The sequence below is a fragment of the Nycticebus coucang genome, chromosome 18, assembly GCF_027406575.1.
Source record: "Nycticebus coucang isolate mNycCou1 chromosome 18, mNycCou1.pri, whole genome shotgun sequence".
In the NCBI taxonomy this organism is placed as follows: Eukaryota; Metazoa; Chordata; class Mammalia; order Primates; family Lorisidae; genus Nycticebus; species Nycticebus coucang.
The window spans coordinates 9,954,232-9,976,626 of record NC_069797.1 but is presented as its reverse complement, the minus strand read 5'-3'; the positions used below and the strand labels follow the sequence as shown (position 1 = coordinate 9,976,626).

The 22,395-nt window shown below is 44.4% G+C and overlaps 1 protein-coding gene across 2 annotated transcripts in view; it reads left to right on the top strand.

Annotated features, from left to right (window-relative positions):
• Positions 1-21,748, top strand: part of ADORA2B (adenosine A2b receptor) — a 30,548-nt gene extending 8,800 nt beyond the window's left edge. Inside the window, exons 2-3 of one of the 2 annotated variants that reach the window (XM_053568630.1) lie at positions 18,891-18,929; positions 20,682-21,748. In XM_053568630.1, the coding sequence (XP_053424605.1) occupies positions 18,891-18,929; positions 20,682-21,345 (703 nt within the window). In that variant the 3' untranslated portion in view covers positions 21,346-21,748. The remainder of the gene's footprint in view (positions 1-18,890; positions 18,930-20,681) is intronic. The other variant, XM_053568631.1, reaches the window with a different exon arrangement.
• Positions 21,749-22,395: the final 647 nt, after the last annotated feature.

Genomic DNA, 22,395 nt, shown 5'->3' with positions numbered 1-22,395 from the left:
GTTCAGTTTGGCTGGGGCGGGGTTCAAACCCACCACCCTCAGTATATGGGGCCGGCGCCTACTCACTGAGCCACAGGCGCCGCCCACGCCCGACTGTTTTTAGAAATGGGGTCTCACTCTTGCTCAGGCTGGTCTTGAACTCCTGAGCTCAGGTGATCCACCTGCCTCAGCCTCTCAGAGTGATGGGATTGTAGGTGTGAGCCACTGTGCCCAGCCTGATGATGATGATGATGATGATGATTTGAGTTAGAAATCAACCAGTAGGCCCAAAAGGAAACATTAAAAAATACAGAAGGTTACAAAAGGGAAAGTGAGAGACCTCCTGTCTTGCCCCCACCTGTCCACCTGTGGGGCAGCCCTCCAGACCTACTGTGGGCATTTCCCCTGAGGGTCACTCCATAGCTCAGGCCTGCTTGTGTGCTGCCATCTTTAAGCAGAATTTGCTGACTCCAACTATATATGGAGTGGATTGTGGCTCATGCAAGCCCTCTTTTCTATCTCCACTTCTTCCAATTTTTGTTAATTTGATTTTTTTCTGTGAATATTTCAGCCTGCATTTCTGTCTCTTATGGATAATATCTGTTAACTGTCAAGAAAACTGAGGAAAAACAGGCCCTGCCCTTCAACACGTCTGCTCCTGGTTTCCATCAACTGTGCTGTTACCTAACTTTTACTTTCTGAAAGGTGGTCCCTGCTGTTGTAAAGAGATGAGGCTGGGTATGGTGGCTCAGGTTTATAATTCCAGCACTTTGCGGGGGTTAAGGTGGGAGGATCACTTGAGGCCAGGAGTTAGCGTGTACAGTGAGTGATGATGATGACCCTGTACTCTAGTTTTGAGAACCTGTCTCAAAAAAGAAAAAAAAAAAAAAAAGAGATCCAGACTGTATAGAAGTTTGGAAGTATATCACTCATCCTGATTTCTCGCTTCCCGATGTACCTGTCAGAGGCAACCACAGTTTCTTATAGTTTCTTCTTCACAAAGTATGTATTGAACACTGTTATACCATTATTTCTATAGTGTCAAGGTTTATATAATTTACTTTTTTTTTTGAAACAGAGTCTTGCTATGTCACCCTCGGTAGTGCTGTGGTGTCACAGCTCACAGCAACCTCAAACTCTTGGGCTTAAGGGATTCTCTTGTCTCAGCCTCCCAAGTAGCTGGAACTACAGGTGCCCGCCACAACGCCCAGCTATTTTCTTTTTAGCGTTGTAGTTGTCATTGTTGTTTAGCAGCCCTGGGCTGGGTTTAAACCACCAGCACCGGTGCATGTGGCTGGCACCCTAACCGCTGAGCTACAGGCACTGAGCCCACTGTGTACTTGTTTGGCAGCACTGGACCAATAACTCAGTTAGGTTTCATAACCTTGGCCCATCAGCATTTCGCAATGTGTTTGTGTTGACGTGTGGCAGTGTCTTGCTGAGTGCTGTTCATTATTGTCGTTGTGTTTTTCGTGTGCTGTATGATGACAGCTCTGATGGTCATTCCAGAAAAGGAGTTCTAAAATTGCTTTGATGGGTGGAGTAGGCCCTGGCACCAGTGCATAGCTTCACAAGGGGAGCACTTGGAAGGTGACCACCGTGATCCGCAGCAAGGAGGTACGTCGCACTTCTCCTAGGATGAGTTCATGAACTTAATTGTCAGGCTGTGTATGTAGAGAGTTTCTTTGTTTTTTTTTTTTTTTTTTTTGGTTTTTGGCGGGGGCTAGGTTTGAACCTGCCACCTCCGGCATATGGGACTGGTGCCCTACTCCTTGAGCCACAGGTGCCGCCCTGTAGAGAGTTTCTGAAAATTGGAAACAGAGAAAGAGCATTTATGATGCTTTCCTTACATATAACTTCTTCATCCCAGAATGGAATAGTATGATTAGAGTAGGAAATGTATTCCTGCCAATACTCCCATGCTTTTTTTTTTGTAGAGACAGAGTCTAACTTTATCGTTCTTGGTAGAGTGCCGTGGCATCACAGCTCACAGCAACGTTCAACTCTTGGGCTTAGGGGATTCTCTTGCCTCAGCCTCCTGAGTAGCTGGGACCACAGGTGCCCGCCACAATGCCTGGCTATTTTTTTGTTGCACTTCAACCAACACCCTTGGTATATGGGGCCGGCGCCCTACTCACTGAGCCACAGGCGCTGCCCAACTCTCATGCTTTTCAAAGAGGCAGTTCTAATGTCCAGGCAGATAGGTCCTGTTTTCAGATGCCATCCATTATTCAAAATGACACCACATTTTTGCATACTTCATGTTTATAGCATGAATTTCCCATGTTAAAGTTAAAGGAGGGAACACAGCTTCCCACATCTATGTGAAGGTGCAGCCTCTCCGTCATCCTCACACGCCCGCCATGCACGCTGTGTGGCTGCTGAGACTTCCTTCACTGCGTTCTTGGAGTGCATTTACCGTTTCTTGCATTCCATGTTTTCTTTCCTCTTTCTAGATTCCAATTTGTTAATTTGTGTATACATCCTTAGGCACACTTTTAGGACACAGGAGATAAACCTTCTGAGTTCTTTCATGTCAAAAGTGTTTTCTTTTCCCACACATGACTGGTAGGATGACGGGATGTGGCTCAGAGTGTTCTCCCTCAGAAATCTCAAGACACGGTAGCGACACCAGTGTCGCTCAAATGTATGGTTCTTGTAACTCGTTTTCCTTTGATCTTCTGATCATTTGCTTTTGCTTGGTCTTCTGAAATTTCAGGAAGTTAGGTCTAAATATTGACTTTTACTTTTTCTCTTTCATTGGGGATTGCTAGGTGAAGCTTTACAATCTGAAGAATTTTTTTGTAGAGACAGTCTCACTTTTGCTGAGGCTGGTCTTTTTTTTTTTTTTTTTTGTAGAGACAGAGTCTCACTTTTTGGCCCTCGGTAGAGTGCCGTGGCCTCACACAGCTCACAGCAACCTCCAACTCCTGGGCCCAAGCGATTCTCTTGCCTCAGCCTCCCGAGTAGCTGGGACTACAGGCGCCCGCCACAACGCCCGGCTATTTTTTGGTTGCAGTTTGGCCGGGGCCGGGTTTGAACCCGCCACCCTTGGTATATGGGGCCGGCGCCTTACCGACTGAGCCACGGGCGCCGCCCCTGAGGCTGGTCTTGAACTCCTGACCTCGAGTGATCCTCCAGCCTTGGCATCCCAGAGTACTAGGATTATAGGTGTAAGCCATTGCACCTGGCCCATATTTTTACTTTTAAGTTAAACATAACTAGGTCTCAAGCTTCAGCTTTGCGAGGGGGTAGAAAGTGGCTCACAAAGCTGGTCCATAGTCAGCCTTTCCTGGTATTTCTGTTCCTCTTCTAACCCTAGTTCTACTCCCTGCTGTGTGCCAGTCCTGCCATGCCTGCTTCTGATTAGGGGCTCCAGGGCTCAGCCCGAGGATCCTATCTGCCTTCTGTTTCTAGAAATTCACCAAAATCTCTGGTTTACTGGTGTCACCATGTACTTGTTGTTAGGATGATTATTTATTTCTTTTTGTGTGTCTTTATTGTCATTTAAATGTGATTTTGTGAGTGACAGGTAGGACTTGGGCAAGTTAGGAATTTAGTCAGGAGTTTGATGTGGTCATGTCTGCATTATAAAATAGTCATTCTGGTGGACAACTAGAAGGATGGATCAGATGGGACAAGATGATACAGGGTAGGCTGGGCATGGTGGCTCACTCCTGTAATCCTAATACTCTGGGAGCTTAGGCCAGAGAACTGCTTGAGCTCAGGAGTTTGAGACCAGCCTGAGCAAGAGTAAGAGCCCATCTCACAAAAAATAGAAAAATTAGCTAGACGTTGTAGTTGGTTCCTGTACTCCTGGCTACTTGGGAGGCTAAGGCAGGAGGATCACTTGAGCCCAAGAGTTTGAGGTTGCTGTGAGCTAGGCTCACATCATGGCACTCCAGCCTGAGGCAACAGAATGAGACTCTGACTCAAAAAAAAAAAAAAAAAAAGAAGAAGAAGAAGAAGAAGAAAGATTGCATCCAGTAGCCAGTTGTCATCCAGGTGAGAAGGAACAGGGCAGAGGCAGAATCTAAACTTCTGATGGAGAAGACTGATGTTTGATGTTGTTAGCCAAGGGGGTTGGCAGAATTTGGAACAGAGGGGTCACAGGTAAAGCCACATAGCCAGCCAAGAGACCAGGACAGGAAAGAGTCCTGAGAACCACAATTAGTGAACAAGGCCTAGAAAAGTGGTCAGTCGGGGCCAGGCTGAGTGAGATCTGCCACTGTTGATCAGCTGGTGGGATTAGTCTGCCTCTGGCCTTCCTGTTCCCTCTGTCCTTTGTTTCGCTTTGGGGTTTCTCAAGATCCTTTTTAGTTCCTGGGACTTTAACTAAGCTCAGGCCTTTGCACATGCTTTCCCCTCTGCCTGGAATGTTCTGATTCTTGCTGATTCTTCATTTTCGCTGTGCCCCTTAAAAAGGCACTCCTTTTAGGAGGCTCCCAGGACACTTTTGAGCTTTTTACATAGTTGTGGCTGTTTTCTCAATTATCTGTAATTGCTTTAAGGTTTGCCATCCCTGCTCGGTTATGAGCAGGGCTCACTGCTGCTGTTCTCTCGTTATCCCTAGTTCTTTGTACAGTTACTGGCTTGTTACATATTTAGGAATTAGCAGTAATTGTCTGTATGCAAGAGAATGAACACGTGTCTGTGTGTGCGTGGGTGTATATACTTTTACACTGGAGGGATTCATTCTGGTATGAATGGATAAGCTTGTTGCCTAGAGATAAGAATCCCTTGTAGAGGCTCAGTGCCTGTAGCTTAGCGGCTAGGGCGCCAGCCACACACACCGGAGCTAGTGGGTTCGAATCCAGCCCAGGCCTGCCAAACAACAATGACAACTACAACCAAAAAATAGCCAGGTGTTGTGGAGCGTGCCTGTAGTCACCTGTAGCCTGGGAGGCTGAGGCAAGAGAATCGCTTGAGCCCAAGAGTTAGAGGTTGCTGTGAGCTGTGACACCACAGCACTTTACCAAGGGAGACATAGTGAGACTCTGTGTCAAAAAAAAAGGGGGGGGGGCAGTGCCTGTGGCTCAAAGGAGTAGGGCACCGGCCCCATATGCCAGAGGTGGCGGATTCAAACCCAGCCCCAGCCAAAAACTGCAAAAAAAAAGAATCCCATGTAGGGGATTGAGAAGTTTTCAGAATCCCATGTAGGGTATCCTGAGAGGGAGGAGAGACTGGAGAGGCAGGGGAAAAACTAGACTGGCTTCACTGAAACCAACAGAGAGATTTTTGATAGGGAGTAGGTGAGTTGTGTTACAGAGAGATAAAATACTCCTAAATTTGGCATTTTCAGAAATCATTAGTAACCCTGGTTTTTAATTGCAGGGACTTTTAGAAAATTACAAAACAAACGCCACATATATGTGTGGTTTCGATACAGCCGTCCATAGCCTTCGTGTTCAGCATCCAGCTGAGTTAGGGAGTCCTCCTGAATCTGTCCCCTCTGATGCCCCGTCTTCCAGCTGGCACTCCACTCAGTATGTGGTGTCAATTAGATTTGCTCACTAATCATTCGGCCGATTTACAGTGGCAGATCTCACACCCATAATTGGGCATGTTGATGGACACACGTACACCTCATACATACAGTGATCTATTCCTAATGCAGTCTGTGGTTACAGAAATGAGTCATTCTCAAGCAGTGTATTTTTGACAACTTTCAGTTGCAAAACTAATATAATAAATAACCATATACCTTTTACTTAAATTCACAAGTTCTTTTTTAAAAAATTTTTTTAGAGGGCGGTGCCTGTGGCTCAGTTGGTAAGGTGCCGGCCCCATATACCCAGGGTGGCGGGTTCAAACCCGGCCCCAGCTGAACTGCAACCAAAAAATAGCTGGGCTTTGTGGCGGGCGCCTGTAGTCCCAGCTTCTTGGGAGGTTGAGGTAAGAGAATCGCTTAAGCGCAGGAGTTGGAGGTTGCTGTGAGCTGTGTGATGCCACGCACTCTACCGAGGGCCATAAAGTGAGACTCTGTCTCTACAAAAAAAAAAAAAATTTTTTTTTTAGAAACAAGGTCTCTGTCTTGCTCAGGCTGGCCTTGAACTCCTGAGCCCAAGCAATTCACCTTCCTCAGCCTCCAGAATTCTGGGATCAGAGGCCTGAGCTACTGAGTCCGGTCTCGCAATTTGTTACAAGCACACACATGCACACAGCTATCACACTTTGGAATTTTAACAGACCTTGCAGTCTCTACTTAGATGTCCCAAGTTCTCACAATGGTAGTATTTATACTTTTTTGTTTTTGAATCCATGTCCCAGGGAAAGGGCATATTCGCATTTCATATTTTTTTCTCTCTTCTCTTCTTTTTTTTTTTTTTTTTGCATATTTTGGCCGGGGCTGGGTTTGAACTCGCCACCTCCGGCATATGGGGCCAGCACCCTACCTCTTTAGCCACAGGCACCACCCCTCTCTTCTCTTTTCTTTTCTTTCTTTTTTGAAAAAATGCTGTGGCGTCACAGCTCACAGCAACCTCCAACTCTTGGGCTTAAGTGATTCTCTTGCCTCAGCCTCCCAAGTAGCTGGGATGACAGGTGCCCGCCATAACACCCGGCTATTTTGGATTTTTTTGGTTGCAATTGTTTAGCTAGTCCAGGCCGGTTCAAACCTGCCATCCTCAGTGTATGTGGCTGGCGCTGTAACCACTGTGCTATGGGCACAAAGCCCTCTATTTTTTTTTTTTTTTTTGAGGCAGAGTCTCACTATGTCGCCCTCAGTAAAGAGCTGTGGCATCACAGCTCACAGCAACCTCAAACTCTTGGGTTTGAGCAATTCTCTTACCTCAGCCTCCCTTGCAGTTGGGACTACAAGTTCCCACCATGGCACCCGGCTAGTTTTGTTTGTTTGTTTAGCAGGCTCAGGCTGGGTTTGAATCCATCAGCCCTAGTGATGTAGCCGGCGCCCTAACTGCTGAGCTATGGGTGCCAAGCCTAATATGTTTCTTTAATCTGAAACAGATTTTCTGTTTTTCTTGATTTTATTGTTAAGTCTGTTTCAGATATTAACATTTTTTGAGACGTTTGGGTTATTTGTTTTTCAGAATGTTGCTTAGTTTAAGATTGGTTGTTTCCTTACAGCCAAGTTAAATACAGGGTGGCCATAAAGTTTGTGTGCAGTTTACTATGTTAAACTATTTTAAATTGTACACACACTTTACGGACACCCGGTATTTTTGGTGGCGATACTATCTCCGTGAGCGGTGTTGTGTTCTTCTCCACGCCTCACATAAGAAGGCACAGCACGTCAGCTGGCCCGATGGCTGGTGGATGGTATGTTGCATTGGATTTTGTGGGGAAGCTTGTGTCTGCTGGGGTTCTTCACCATAAAGGTATATTTTCCCCACTGATGATTCTTGGCTGGATTAGTTATTACTATTGTCTTGGTCCATTTTGTGCTGGACCATGACAGAATCACACTGGGTGATAAACAATGAAAAGAAATTATTTATGTTTCAGAGTTCTGGAGGGTGAGAAGTCAGTTTCAGGCCGTTGGCATCGGGTGCTGGCTCTCTTGCTGATGCATCCCATGGCAGAAGGTCGGGGGTGAGAGAGGGTGTGGGGGGAGAGAGCAAGGCAGGACTGAACTTGCTTTCATAACAGACCCACTTGCAATAACGAGCCCGTTCCTGGGATATAGCAATATTAATCCTTTCAGGAAGCCAGAGCCCTCATGACCTAATCACTCCTTCAAGGTCACACCTCTTTACACCATTGTATTGGAGATTAAAATTCCAACACATGAATTTTGGGGAAATCCTTCAGATCATAAGCAACCAAGGTGGCCATAAAATGTAATTTTCTTTTTTTTATTATTTTTACAAACTGTTTATTCTCTTAAATCCAATGCATTCATAGGATGTTAACACTAATGTTTATCATTTCCGCCAACTGCAGCATTATCTAAGTAAACCAAAATAAGCACTTTTATCGTAGATGTAGTGAGTGATTATTAATACTTTCCTTAAAAGGAACTAAACTTCCCCCAAATTTCAGCACAGGTAGTTTCATTGTATGTTTCATCTACTAAGCGAGTTAATAAAGTGTGTAGAAATGAATAGTTTCAAACTGAGTAATATGTTATACCATGTTATAAAATCCAACAAATCAAAAGCAATTGCCAAGCTGAACAGTAAGTTACAAAGAAATAATTCTGGTTGTACAGAAATTTGCAGTGTTTTCCAAGCTCTTAATACTCACTAATACAAATTTTCAAAACTTAACTTAGAGTTGGAAGATAAGTTTTATAGTAATGTAATTTTATCTTCCATTTACATTCATTTCAATATATTATTAAGATATTTAGTCAATGTCACAATGGTGCTTTCCAGTGTTCGCAATGTACAGTTTCAATTTGTACATATGTAATTTACTAACATAAGGGACAGTTCTTATGTATTACAAGTAATTTTCTTTTTTTTTTCATTCCTTCCACACTTGTCAGTTCACATTCTTTCATAAAGAAGAGCTTTGCCCTTTTCCTTACCCTTTCTTATTTTTTAAATGTCAGCATGGACTTAAATTTTATTTTCAATCGGTGAGTTATAATTCATTCATGTGTATAAACTCAGCCAATGGGAGACCCTGAAAATTCACTTGTGTTTGAGTGTTCCCATCAATTTTTGAGCACTTCCTTACGTTTTGGCACAAAATGGTATTCCAGGGTTGTATTGTACTTTCCAACTTTAGAATTAGACATTTCCCAAAGAGTCCTTGTTCCTTTTAGTGGAGAATGGTACGTGGAAAATAAGATTTGGGTAGGTTGCTCATTGCTGCTGGTACATCTTTTTTTTTCTGGGCCCTAGCAATAAACAGAGCTAGATTAAAAAAAATAATAATAATGAGGCTGGGAGAGGTAGCTCAGGCCTGTAATCCTAGCACACAGGGAGGCCAAGGTGGGTGGATGGGTAGATTGCTTGGGCTCAGGAGTTTGAAATCAGCCTGAGTAAGAGTGACACCCATTTCTACTAAAAATAGAAAAAGTAGGTGGGTGTTGTGGTGGGTGCCTGTGGTCCCAGCTACTTGGGAGGCTGAGGCAAGAGGATCACTTGAGCCCAAGAGTTTGAGGTTTCTGTGAGCTGTGACGCCACAGCACTCTACCGAGGGTGACAAAATAAGACTCTGTCTCAAAAAAAAAAAAAAAAAAAAGAAATATGCACCCGGAAGTCAGGTGTGAGTTTAGAGTAGGAATCTCCCCTATTTCTTGAATAACAATGACGCCTCTCAGTATTTATACTTCATGGCTTCTGCCTCATTTGGCTGTATCTCCTACTCACTTGCCTTTACTTAATGACTCTGAAAACTTGGGGATGTAGCATAAGAAAAATAATCACACATCCTCCTTTCTGCAGCTACTTTAGACCTGAAGAAAATTTTAAGGGAAGTCTGTGGCTTTGCTGTGTCAAGGCCCCCAGTTAATATTTAGAAGACACCACTGCCTGGGCAGACACAGTTGTTGGGATAGAAGGAAAGTCTGCATCTCTCAAAACTAGTGTGAAATCAGTCTCAGGGTTGAGAGGAAACAAGGGGAGTCTAAAATCATAGGAAGTACAGACCTATCTAGGACCTTGTCCTGGACCCCTGTGAAGCATGGTGTTGGTTGTGACATGAGCCCTGGGAGGCCACTCTGGGGCAGAGGGCAGACCATCTCCTCTCCTTGGCCTGGTTTCAGGCGGCAGCCCTTTTGCTCAGGGGCTGTTTATGTAATGGGAAGGAGATTGGATTCTGGAGTTTGGCGACTTTGGGTTGTCTGTATATCCCACTTAATATATGAGAACAATATATGAAAATCACCGAAAACCCAGTCCCAAAGGGGAACTTTGACACATCTGGTCCAGGCCTCCACCCTAATCTCAGCCACGCCGGACTTCTTGTCAAAGTAAACTGGTGGGGAGTGCTGCCAACTTGTTTTCCTGCTACTTGCATTCCTCGTCTATTGTTCTTAGGTGACTGTGAAGTACCAATGGCATCTCTCCCAGCCATTTTTATATAAGACAGTGGGCTCAGCCAAGGTCCAGCCAGGTCCACTTCTGGGATTCAGATGTGCCTGAACTCTCTGGAGTAGAGAGGAACCTTTCAGGCGTAAGGTAGCTGAGGGCCCCAGTCTCCTGGGAAGGGCCCCCCTTGTTATCTAGCGGGCAGGCAGATGCTGTCCTTTCCTCAGACTTCCTTACTGGCTACAGCTGAGACCATCTGCAGAGACAAGGCGGCCTGCCCTCAATATACAAGTGGGAAAGAGGGGCCCTCTCTCCACTTCCCGGAAGTGGGAAAGTAAAACAAAATAATATTTACTTTTTTTGGATAAGAATGGTTTTATTTGTTCCTTAAATGTTTGATAGAATTCATTAGTGAAGGGATCTGGGTCTAAATTTCTCTTTTGTGGAAAAGTTTTTAATTATAAATTCTACTTTAATAGATATAGCACTATTAGATTTTTCTATTTATGTTTTTGTTCTTCAATACTTTTTAAAACCCTTTTTAATTTGGTTCCATGGGATATCTGAAAAATGGAAGTAACTGTTTATCATAAAAATGTCACCTCTTATGCAAACAGCCTCTTGTGGTCTATAAGCTGAAGCTCAAACCATGTTCACGTACCCTGTGCCTTATGTTGTTTAGAACTGCCAAGGGGATGTTAGACACATACATGGGTCATTATGAAAGTTTTGGGATACACAAAAATCAAGAAACATAAAATCAGAAACAGTGATCAGGGCGGCGCTTGTGGCTCAGCGGGTAGGGTGCCGGCCCCATATGCCGAGGGTGGCGGGTTCAAACCCAGCCCCGGCCAAACTGCAACAAAAAAATAGCCAGGCGTTGTGGCGGGCGCCTGTAGTCCCAGCTACTTGGGAGGCTGAGTCAAGAGAATCGCCTAAGCCCAAGGATTTGGAGGTTGCTGTGAGCTGTGTGACGCCACAGCACTCTACCGAGAGCGATAAGGTGAGACTCTGTCTCTACAAAAAAAAAAAAAAAAAAAAGAAACAGTGATCAGCCAAACAAGTTGGAACTTGCCCTGATGAATCAGAGAAGATGCTGTTGACTGTGTTTCTAGGAAGTGAAATAACAGTCTGTCTCAGAACTTCCATACTAACCTATATATATATATATGATTACAGGTGCAGAGCTCTGTTCCCTTCTTATAAAGGCTTTCTTTCAACATTTGCTTGCCAGGCATCGTGTTAGGTGTTTTGGATACAACTGTGAGCGAGACTGAGACTCTATCATTGAGGAGCTCATCATTTAGAGACAGAAAATGTAGAGGGACACAGTAGTTACACGGCACAGGATCCTCTAGGCAATCACGCCACCCTGAGAGCTCCTGTGTGAAGTTCTGGACTGTGCAGGTGACAGGGGAGAACATTGGCATGCTGCACTGCTTTGATGCACCTATGACTTTGCCGAGGCAGAGGAGGTGGAATGGTGTGAGCAGAATTAGTCTTCAGTAGGAAAGGAAAAAGCCCTAAGTTTCCAGTTTGAATGCGGGCTCCTAGACACGAGGAGGATAAAAACAGTGCCTAGAGCTGTCACCTGTTCTCCAGTAAGCTGCATCCTAGCCTGGTGAGTGTTGGCCGTAGCAGGCTGTGCTGTCTTTGTGCCCAACTTAGGGTAACAGCCCCCTGGCTCAGGACTCTTTCATCTGCATTGTCTTGGCACCCACCAGCCTTGCTCTAGTTTAAGTTTGCCAAGATTTCCATTAGACCTTTTTGGTGTATTTTTAATACTCACTGTGACAGCCTCTTGATTCACTAAACTACCTACATGGGTGGTCGAAGAGATTTTGTTAGTGCTGTAGTTATAAAATTTTGTAGGTTTGAGCAGTCTGCCCTAACTTCATTTCTCATGTAAGTCCTGTTAATTGTGTGTAGTTTTAGAGAGCACAGGTTTTATAGCAGACGTGTTTGTATTTCAGAGGGATGAAACTTGTGAGCTAGCTATAATATAAAGAAACACATTCCTAAACAATAAGCAATTTTAAGCATCTACAGAACTTTGTGTGCATTTACTTAGCAATGTGCCTTGACAAAATGCTTTTGTAAGGTCAGACCTGGTGGCTCTTGCCTGTAACCCTAACACTCTGGGAAGACAAGATGAGATTACTTGAGGTCAGGAGTTAGAGACCAGCCTAAGCAAGAGCCAGACCCCATCTCTAAAAATAGCCGGGCATTGTGGCGGGCATCTGTAGTCCCAGCTACTTGGGAGGTTGAAGCAAGATAATCACTTGAGCCCAAGAGTTTGAGGTTGCTGTGAGCACTCTACCTAGGGTGACAGAGTGAGATTTTGTTTAAAAAACAACAACATAAAAAACCAAAGTGTTTTTGTATATTTTATATCTCTGTTAAAGGGGAGGGAGTTCAGGTTCTGTCTGGCCCCTGGCTGGTCTGGTCAGGCTCAATGTCACTGCCCAAGGTATCCATCCTTGGAGATCTGAACTAGGAGCAGTCTGAGAACTTGGAACTTATTTCTAAGACTGAGGATGGCTCCTGTGGCTCAAGGAGTAGGGTGCTGGCTCCATATACCAGGGGTGGCGGGTTTGAGCCTGGCTCTGGCCAAAACTTCAATAAATAAATAAATAAGGCAGGTTGGTTTAAGGTCCTCAAACTTTTTAAACAGGGGGCCAGTTCACTGTCTCTCAGACCATTGGAGGGCCAGACTATAGTTAAAAAAAAAAAAACTATCAACAAATTCCTATGCACACTGCACATATCTTATTTTGAAGTAAAAAAACAAAACGGGAACAAATACAATCATACCGCCTCATGTGGCCTGTGGGCCATAGTTTGAGGACCCCTGGAAGCTGAGGGCCACAGAGTCAGAGCAGGAGACCCGGACCCAGAAATAGGCCAGCACTTGTTATGCAGCCCTTGGCAAACCCCCTTTCCTTATGTAACCTCAGTGTCCACACTGTTCCTTTTTGTTGATTCCTTCCATGTGACTGGTTTTCTGTCAATCTCCTTAGCTAATGAGCTCCTTATAAGGAGAATGGATGGATCAGAGCACAGCTCCACACACAGTGGTGGGACATAGCCATTTCCCAGAGTGTAGACTTTCCCAGAACACCCCTTTTGTGTCCGCAAAGGCTGGAATTGTTTCTGCCTTGTTTGGAATAATAAAGCCGCCTGTGTTCCCTGTATCCACCTCTCAGTCGCCTGCTATGTACCCTCCTACGCTGGGGGCAGCTGTCCTGCGTCCCAGGCCTCACTGCAGTTCTCAATACCCTCTGCAGCAGAGCAGTGACTGACACAGGGTCCAACAAACAGAAGGACATGGCCTGTCATTTTTAGGAGTTTTGGGGAGGTGGATACACTTGCAGATGTGATGTTCTGAGAGTCCCTGGTGCTCAGGGAGTGAGTTGTGGAGTCTGCAGCAAGGGGTGGTCTGGGGAGGGGGAACAGGACAGGCATTCAGGGTGAGGACAGAAGCACAACTGGAAGTGGGAAATGACAGAACATGGCAGGTCATCAGGGGTTGTCCCTTCCAGTGTCCTACTCAGGGCAGCGACACTTGCCTGCTTTCTATAGCGTCCCTGACTGTCTCCCACCCTGTGGTTTGCTCAGCTGTGTGTCTTATGGAGGCCAGCTGCTCTGCAGTTACACACCTGGAGTTCCAGTACTGAAGTGCTTCCGTCTTGGGAGCCTCAGAGCCCCTGCAAAACCAAACTGTTTTCCGTTTTTCGTCTGCTCTCACACCACAACAGTCAACACAGACTTCTGTGACTAAATTTGTGAGCACACAAGCAAGGAACCAGTTCTGCAGTGGACACCAGCTGGGTGTCCTCCAATTCACTGCTCACATTATCTACATGGACAAGACTGCCCCCCTTGATGCCAACCGCAAAGCTCAAGTTATTTTACCTGTGCTTCTGACTGGCTAGAAGTTAGGGATCCCATAACCTCTTTTCCTTGGGCTTGATTAACTTGCTAGAACAGCTCACAGAATTCAGGAATAGCCTAAGTTTTGCAGATGACTATAAAGGACCTTACAAAGGGCACAGAGAAGAAATGCGAGCGGCAGGGTGTGGGAAGGGACATGGAACTCGCAGGTCTTTCCTCTGTGTGCTGCCCTCCAGCAGCCTCCAACGTTCAGCTATCCAAAAGCTCTCTGTACCCTGTCCTCTTGGGTCTTTTGTGGAGACTTCACTGGATAGGCATGACTGAAGCATGACAACCACGTGAGTAGACAAAAGGGCATGCTCCACTGCTAGCAGGCTGAGTGGGGAAACAGAGCAGGGCCTGTCTATTCAGACTTTTCTCGGTCTTTCTGTGCAATATTTCCAGGTATGGGGCAGAACCTCTTCTGAAATGGAGTCTTATGAACTACAATCAGACAAAGTAGGCTAGAGAATTTCTTTATGGCCAGCTCCAAGTCAGAAAGGCGGAGAAGGCTTGGCCCCCATAGTTACAGCACCAGCCACATAACACTGAAGTTGGCAGGTTCGAACCCGGCCCGGGCCAGCTAAACAACAATGACAACTACAACAAAAAAATAGCCAGTTGTTGTGGCGGGTGCTTGTAGTCCCACCTACTTGGGAGGCTGAGGCAAGAGAATTGCTTGAGCCCAAGAGTTTGAGGTTGCTGTGAGCTGTGACACCATGGCACTCTACCCAAGGCGACATGCTGTGACTATGTCTCAGAAAAAAAAAAAAGGGCGGAGAAAATTAGAGTATATTTTGGATTTGATGGCCTACCTTGGGGAGAGATAACAAGAGCTTAGGTCCCAGGTACCAAGGATAAAAATCAATATAGTTGACCCTTGAATAACAGGTTTGCGCGGCATAGATCTGCTTATACATGGATTTTTCTCAACCAAAGGCAAATCAGAAATAACAGCAAGCATTCTAGGGATGTAAAACAAACCCTTACAGAGGGCTGACTGCAGGACTTGAGTATGCAATGACCTTTGGTATATGAGAGGGTCCTAGAACCAACCCCCCATGTATACTGAGGGATTACTCTCCGTATATATAAATCACAATGTCATACAGACCAAACCTGCTCCCAGTAGAGGCTGTGCCCAAAGAGTCTGGTTATGTCCTCCAAGAGACTAAAAAATATCATGTCTTTTTGTTGCCTTTGACCACCTTCTAAGAAGGTAACAGAGGCCCCTTCCTTCAAGTCTCCAATTCCTATGTGGCTGGCTGCCTTCAGAGCAGGGGCTCCCTGGGACCAGGAAGCTACCCTGGCAAAGACAGATGTGTCTGGGGGAAAAAAGTCAAAACATCTGACCCATGGCTGGGTGACCAGGCAGAGGGGGCAGCTGGGATTTGTGAGGTAAGAGCTGAAGAGCAATAGGTTCCTTGAGCATGAAAATGACCACTCCGGGCAAAAGCAAAATCAGATGGATTTGGGGTTTGTGTCCTGACTGCAGGTTAGTGGCAGTCGACAGCAGCTCTCACTTCATGAGGCATAGTCTGACGAGATGTGTAAGGTACATAGCAGTATCTCCCAAAGAGCAGGTGCTTACGCGCTGGTAACTGTACCACGGGTGTTCAGAAGGTTTCTGCAGGCATCTGTCTCCAGAACTTGGTGTTTGGCTGTGTGGTTCCTCCTCCCCCTCAGCTGATGACTTTCTTCAAACTTCTCTGAGATAATAACAGTTCTCAAAGGAGATGCTTCTCCTATCTTCTCATCACCCAACTGTCACCCCCTCCCTGCATTGCCCTCTCCTCCTTCCTTCTGCACACACACTCTGGATGCTACATTGTCCAACTTCCTTAGATTCTTCTTTCCCCCTGAATCTTCTGTCTGCTGATTATTTTCACCAGCGTGCTAACACCTACCATTCTCTTTATTTTAATCCCCTTGCAGGCCACTGTTCTGAACTTAATCCTCTTTTGGTAAATGCTAATACTTGGGAATAAAACCTCTAAGAATCATCCTTGATTCTTCATCTTCCTGCATCTGCTCTGTCTTTAAGGCATTTTGGAGGACCAGATTAAAAACAATTGGAATCTGGGCAGCACCTGTGGCTCAGTGAGTAGGGTGCCGACCCCATATACGGAGGGTGGCAGGTTCAAACCCGACCCCGGCCAAACTGCAACAAAAAATAGCCAGGCATTGTGGTGGGCGCCTGTAGTCCCAGCTACTGGGGAGGCTGAGGCAAGAGAATCACCTAAGTCCAGGAACTGGAGGTTGCTGTGTGTTGTGATGCCACGGCACTCTACCAAGGATAAAGTGAGACTCTTTCTCTACAAACACCCCCCCCCAAAAAAAAAAAAAAAAACAATTGGAATCCATCCACATGCAAACTTCTGGTAACTGCAGATTGTCTTGGATAAGGTATCAGAGAAGCAGCTGGTAGGTATAGCTTCTGTGTGAACCCCATCACCAAAGTGCACATTCACTTGCATCACCTTTGCTGTTACCCTGGCCCGGTCAGCATTTCCTCTCAAATCAACTACTTGAAACACTTTCTTAATTCATCTCTCTGCTTCTCTTCCACCCTAACATTCAGCTTCCAAACTGTAGCCAGGTGAGCTTCAGACAACATAAATCAGTCATTACCCTGCTTAAAGGCCCCTGCCTCTCTTGGGTTCAGTATTTCCTTTTGCTTCTTTAGGGAACTAACATTCTACATATTTTTTTTTTTTTTTTTGAGACGGAGTCCCACTGTGTTGCCCTCAGTAGAGTGCTGTGGCGTCACAACTCACAGCAACCTCCAACTCTTGGGCTTAAGTGATTCTCTTGCCTTAGCCTCCCAAGTAGCTGGGACTACTGGTGCCTAACACAACGCCCAACTATTTTTTGTTATTGTTGCAGTTGTCATTGCTGTTTAGCAGGCCCAGTCTGGGCTTGAACCCGCCAGCGCCCTAACCACTGAGCCTCAGGCGCTGAGCCTAACCTTCTTTCTTGTCTGAAAGCCTTAGTACTTGCTGTTCTGCTTGGAATGTTCTAATCTTCAAGTTTTTCACTCCTTATCCTCTAGCTTTGCCTAAGAGACATCCTGCATCCAAGGTCTCCCTGTTTCTTATTCATTTTGGTACTACTGAACTTACCCCAACTGGTATTTACACATTTATATGTTTATTTTCCATCTTTTCTATTAGGTTATGTTCCATGAGGGCAGTGATTATGTTTCCAGTGCCACGTAGAACACACAGTACAAAGGAAGAACTCTTTGAGTGAAATAATGAACCCACACTGAGGGGAGATGTCCATGAGGTGGTGCTGGGGGTTCACAGAGAAAGCTATAACCAGCTGCTTCTCTGAGAGAATCAGCTGCATTTCCTTATCCAAGACAATTTGCCATAAACTTTTTCAGTTATGAGAATTTCACATGTGGGTGGATTCCAGTTGTTGTTTTGAACTCTAGTGGGAGTGTCTGTGTTTGGGGTCCTCCAAATCTAACATATATATATATATATGTTTTTTTTTTTTTTTATAAAGTAAATTAAGAGGCAGCCTGATGTAGAGCAAGGAACATAGGCCTGTGAGGCCTGACTTAGTTTGTGGTCTTTGGTTCATATATTGGCTTTGTTATTCTAAGACTTTGCATCTGTTTCCTTATTTGAAATGAGATTGGACTAGAGAAGATTAAAGTTCCCTCCAGTTTGTATACTTTTGGCTGAGTACATAAGAGAGCTGTGAGCAATTAAGATATTATCTCCCAAAAAAGAACATGGAGCCATGATGGCTCGTCATCAAGGACCTGTGCTGTTACCATTGGTTTCATCTGCAGCCTTGTTCCTCATCGTCACAAGAGGGCTGCTATAGCTCTAGTCACCCCCACGTGCATTAAAAGCAGTACGGGGTAGGCCTGGGGTTAGAGCTCTCCTCACGGGTCTCTCTTTTTATGAAGTAGAAGCTTTCCTGGAGGACCTCCAGCAGATATCCTTTTATGCCTCATTGGCCAGAACCTCACTCAAAACCCAGTCACCAATGAAAGTACCATGATGTGCTAACTCCAAATATAAATTCATCCCCCATGGCTGACTTGTAATCTGGTCAGAAGGAGTAAGGGCCGGCTGTCGAAGCTGTCTCATGGACCTGAAATTTTGGGATTCTAAGTTCTCAGACTTTAGGAGGCTTCCTTGTTACCCTGCAGGGACTAGTTGTGTTGTTCTTATCTCTGGTGAAGCAATGGCAAGGAATAACAGTTTTTAAGGAAGGCTTTACATTCCTAAATGAGGGACACAGAAAGGGTTTGGAAACAGATGGATTCACTGGCCAATAAAAATTTAGTATGCAACTGAGCCCAGCAGGTCGTCTGTACTAATTGAGCTACCTGTTGCTAAGAGGTACCCTAACGGGGAATGGGAAAGATTGGATATTGCTGTAAATTATGGGGCAGGACCTCAGTTAACTTCCTCAGCAGGCTACAGCATCAGGTATTCTAGGAAGCAGAATCTTGTTTTAAAGCTATTTGATAAGTCAGATAACAAATGGGGAATATATTCAGAATAGCCATATTATGTAGGTCACTACGAAAGTTTTGAGATAGATTGTGTCGTGGTCCATTATTTCACTTCCTTCAGGAAGCTGTTTCTTACCTAGCTGACAGCATCCTTTCTGATTCACCTATGCAAGTTTCAACTTGTTTGGCTTATCGGTGCTAGTAGGTGTTTCTGTCCGCACCGATTTTACATTTCTTGATTGTTGTATATCCCAAAACTTTTGTAATGACTCACGTTATTAAGAACTACTGTGTGCCAGGTACTGTGCTAGGTCCTGGGGATAACAATACAAAGCGTCAAGGTCCTTGTCCTTAAGAGGTTGACATTCTAGTTGAGGGAAACCACATGTAACAGATTAATAGGCTCTATGACCACTTATGTATGAGGCCAGAGGGTAGGAATGGCCACCTCAAAGAAGTAACAAAGAAAGGAGATAACCTTTGAAAGAAAAACGGTGTTTTGTCTGATGTTTGGTGGGTTCTGAGTCATGCTGAGAAGTGGTAACTTTATCCTGCAGGCAACGGACATCAGATACTTTTCACAGACAAGTATTAAGGTAAGATGAATCAAATTATTTTTCAGTTTCCCCCTAAGAGATTACAGAAAGATTTTATCCCGTTTTTTAAAACATGTTACACTGAATACATCCCTTTATATATCACATCTGTACTATGGGCCAGTAATTAATACCTTTGGTGTAAACCACGTATAGACCAATTGATAAAAATGTCTATGAGATATAATGTGGATTCTAGTAATATTTTAATAAGACTTAATGGCTTAAAAATGACTATTTGGGGGTGGCGCCTGTGGCTCAGTGGGTAGGGCACCGGACCCATATACCGAGGGTGGAGGGTTCAAACCCAGCCCTGGCCACACTGTAACAAAAAATAGCGGGGTGTTGTGGCGGTCACCTGTGGTCCCAGTTATTCTGGAGGCTGAGGCAAGAGAATCACCTAAGCTCAGGAGTTGGAGGTTGCTGTGAGCTGTGATGCCACCGCACTCTACTAAGGGCAATAAAGTGAGACTCTATCTCTAAAAAAAAAAAAAAAAGACTATTTGGTATTTACCAATTTTTACCAACTCTGTTGATAGTATTTCTCTAGAGAGAGGACACTGCCAGAACTCTTGTTCTTCAGCAGTTTACAGAGGTGATCTGAAAGGATTCTGTCCCAGGCAAACCTCTTGTGTTATTTGTGGGAGACCAGAGATTCTTGCTTAGAGCCACGGGCAGTGCTTCGTGACTTCAGGAGGGCTCCAGTGCTTACTTCCTCAAGCCTTTGTTCAAAGTCACCTTGTCAATGAAGCCTCCCGTCACCATAAAACTGTAGTTCTGCCAGTTCTGCTCTTCCTTACTCTGCCTTTTCATTTTTCTTTCTTTTTTTTTTGAGACAGTCTTGTTATCTTGCCCTCAATAGACTGCCTTGGTGTCTCAGTTCACAGCAACCTCAAACTCTTAGGCTTAAGCGATTATCTTGCCTCTACCTCCCAAGTAGCTGGGACTACAGGTGCCCACCACAATGCCTAGCTATTTTTGTTGTTGTTGCAGCAGCTGTCACTTTTGTTTTAGCAGGCCTGGGCAGGGTTGAAACCTGCCACCCTCGGTGCATGTGGCTGGCGCCATACCACTGTGCTACGAGCGCCGAGATGTGCCTTTTCATTTTTCATATCACATCTCTCTCCATACTATTTACTAACTTATGTTTGCTATTTATTATGTTTCCCCTTGCTAAAATTTAGCAGGGAACATTGTGTTCTGTTCACTGGTTTATCTCAATCACCTAGAACAGTGCTTTGAAGAAGACTTAGATTCAAAGATCAGTACCTAGTACTGGAAAGTACAGTATGTCCTCACTTATCATTGATATGTTCTTGGAAACTGCATCTTAAATGAAGTGACAGAATTTCTAACAAAAGCAACTTACCATAGTTGATTTAAACATGAGTTAAGTTCCGACAGTAAGTTGTTTTGCCTAAAGTGCAGTTTCTAAGAACCCATCAATGTTCAGTGAGGACTTACTATGCTCTTTTAATGTTTCTCTACCTCTTCTTTTTGACTATCGTTTGTCACTAAACAGAAATGAATTGCTAAGTCAAGAATGAAAATCTTACTGAGCTTGTTAAACCAAAGCCACACATACTTCTTTATGCCTTCAGTGTTGAAGTGTAAAGGCAACAGTGTCCTGGAGGGGGAACTTCAGAAGTTGTTAGGGCTCAAGGGTCATGGGACAAAAGCCAAGGTGGGGTCTTCGACTTTGGTTACTGAATACTTTAAATTGACCATAACAAATGATGTTCTTTTGAACAGGTATAAAAGTTTGGTCACTGGGACCCGAGCAAGAGGGGTCATTGCTGTTCTCTGGCTCCTTGCATTTGGCATTGGATTGACTCCATTCCTGGGGTGGAACAGTAAAGACACTGTCACCAACAATTGCACAGAACCTTGGGATGGAACTGTCAATGAAAGCTGCTGCCCTGTCAAGTGCCTCTTTGAGAATGTGGTCCCCATGAGCTACATGGTATATTTCAATTTCTTTGGGTGTGTCCTGCCCCCACTGCTCATAATGCTGGTGATCTACATCAAGATCTTCTTGGTGGCCTGCAGACAACTTCAGCGCACCGAGCTGATGTTCCACTCGAGGACCACCCTCCAGCGGGAGATACACGCAGCCAAGTCACTGGCCATGATAGTGGGGATTTTTGCTCTGTGCTGGCTACCAGTACATGCCATCAACTGTGTCACTCTTTTTCAGCCAGCCTGGGCTAAAAATAAGCCCAAGTGGGCAATGAATATGGCTATTCTACTGTCACATGCCAATTCAGTTGTTAATCCCATCGTCTATGCTTACCGGAATCGAGACTTCCGCTATACTTTTCACAAAATTATCTCCAGGTATGTTCTCTGCCAGACAGATGTCAAGAGTGGGAATGGACAGGTAGGGGTGCAGCCTGCTCTCAATGTGAGCCTATGACCTAGGCTCTGGCCTCTTCCAGGAGCAGGCACAAATGAACAATTAACAAAGAACAGGACAAGACTGATTCTCATTGTGTTGGATGGGCTACACCTCACAAGTATATGGGTTGCCTCTTCTGAGCACTTCCCTGCAATTACCACTTATCTAGCTAGTATGTATGTGTTATTAGTTGGCTCTAAGGGTTGACAGATGTATTTATGATCTATATGGCTGCTCTTACTACGTGGATGATGCCGACAACTTGAATGGATTTTAAAAGACTATTGTTTTTAAAAGTCTGCCTTATTTATGGTAGAAATTGTCAAAACTATTTTACTGTGAAACACTGTGAACTATTTTGCAAATTTTTTAAAACTTAAGAGGCAATAGAAAAATAAAAGTTGGCTGTACTAAAAATGTATACCTGTTTCTAAGAAAGCAATTTGGAAAATTTAAATTATAATTCTTCAATCAAGAAACTGCTATATTAATGTAAAGAAATGACATTTCTGTAAGTTCTCAAGTAGAACTTTCATCACATAACAATTTTAAGCTCCATTCTTTATCATATACAGAAAACTACTCTAGAGGAATAAACTAGTGAAATGGGAATAAACTAGTGAAATGGGAAGAAACTAGTGAAATGGGATGCCCCTTTCCCAAATTTCCCCTTCTAGACCTAGACAGTAAATTTTGCTTCACTCCCAAGTTGAAGTTTGGTCAAGTTCTTGGAACCTGAAGTATGAAATCTTACATAAAATTATGTAACTCTGGATGTATCTTAAGTGAAATAAAAATAAAACTCTTAAATAAAAGACAAACTTAGGGTACTGCATTGGCTTGTTATACAGAGCTGCTTTGCTTCTACCTTCTATACTTTACTCTGAAGGCTGCCTAAAAAAAAAAGTTATATTCACTCAGAGTTTCCCAAGTAGCATGAAAGTCTTGATGGATTGTTACACCTTGACCTAATCAAAGGCACTGCTGACCACAGAACACATACTGCAACCATCTGTGGGTTTTTCACCTAGTATTAATTAGCACCTCGTGTTTTGGGAGGCAGAAGGG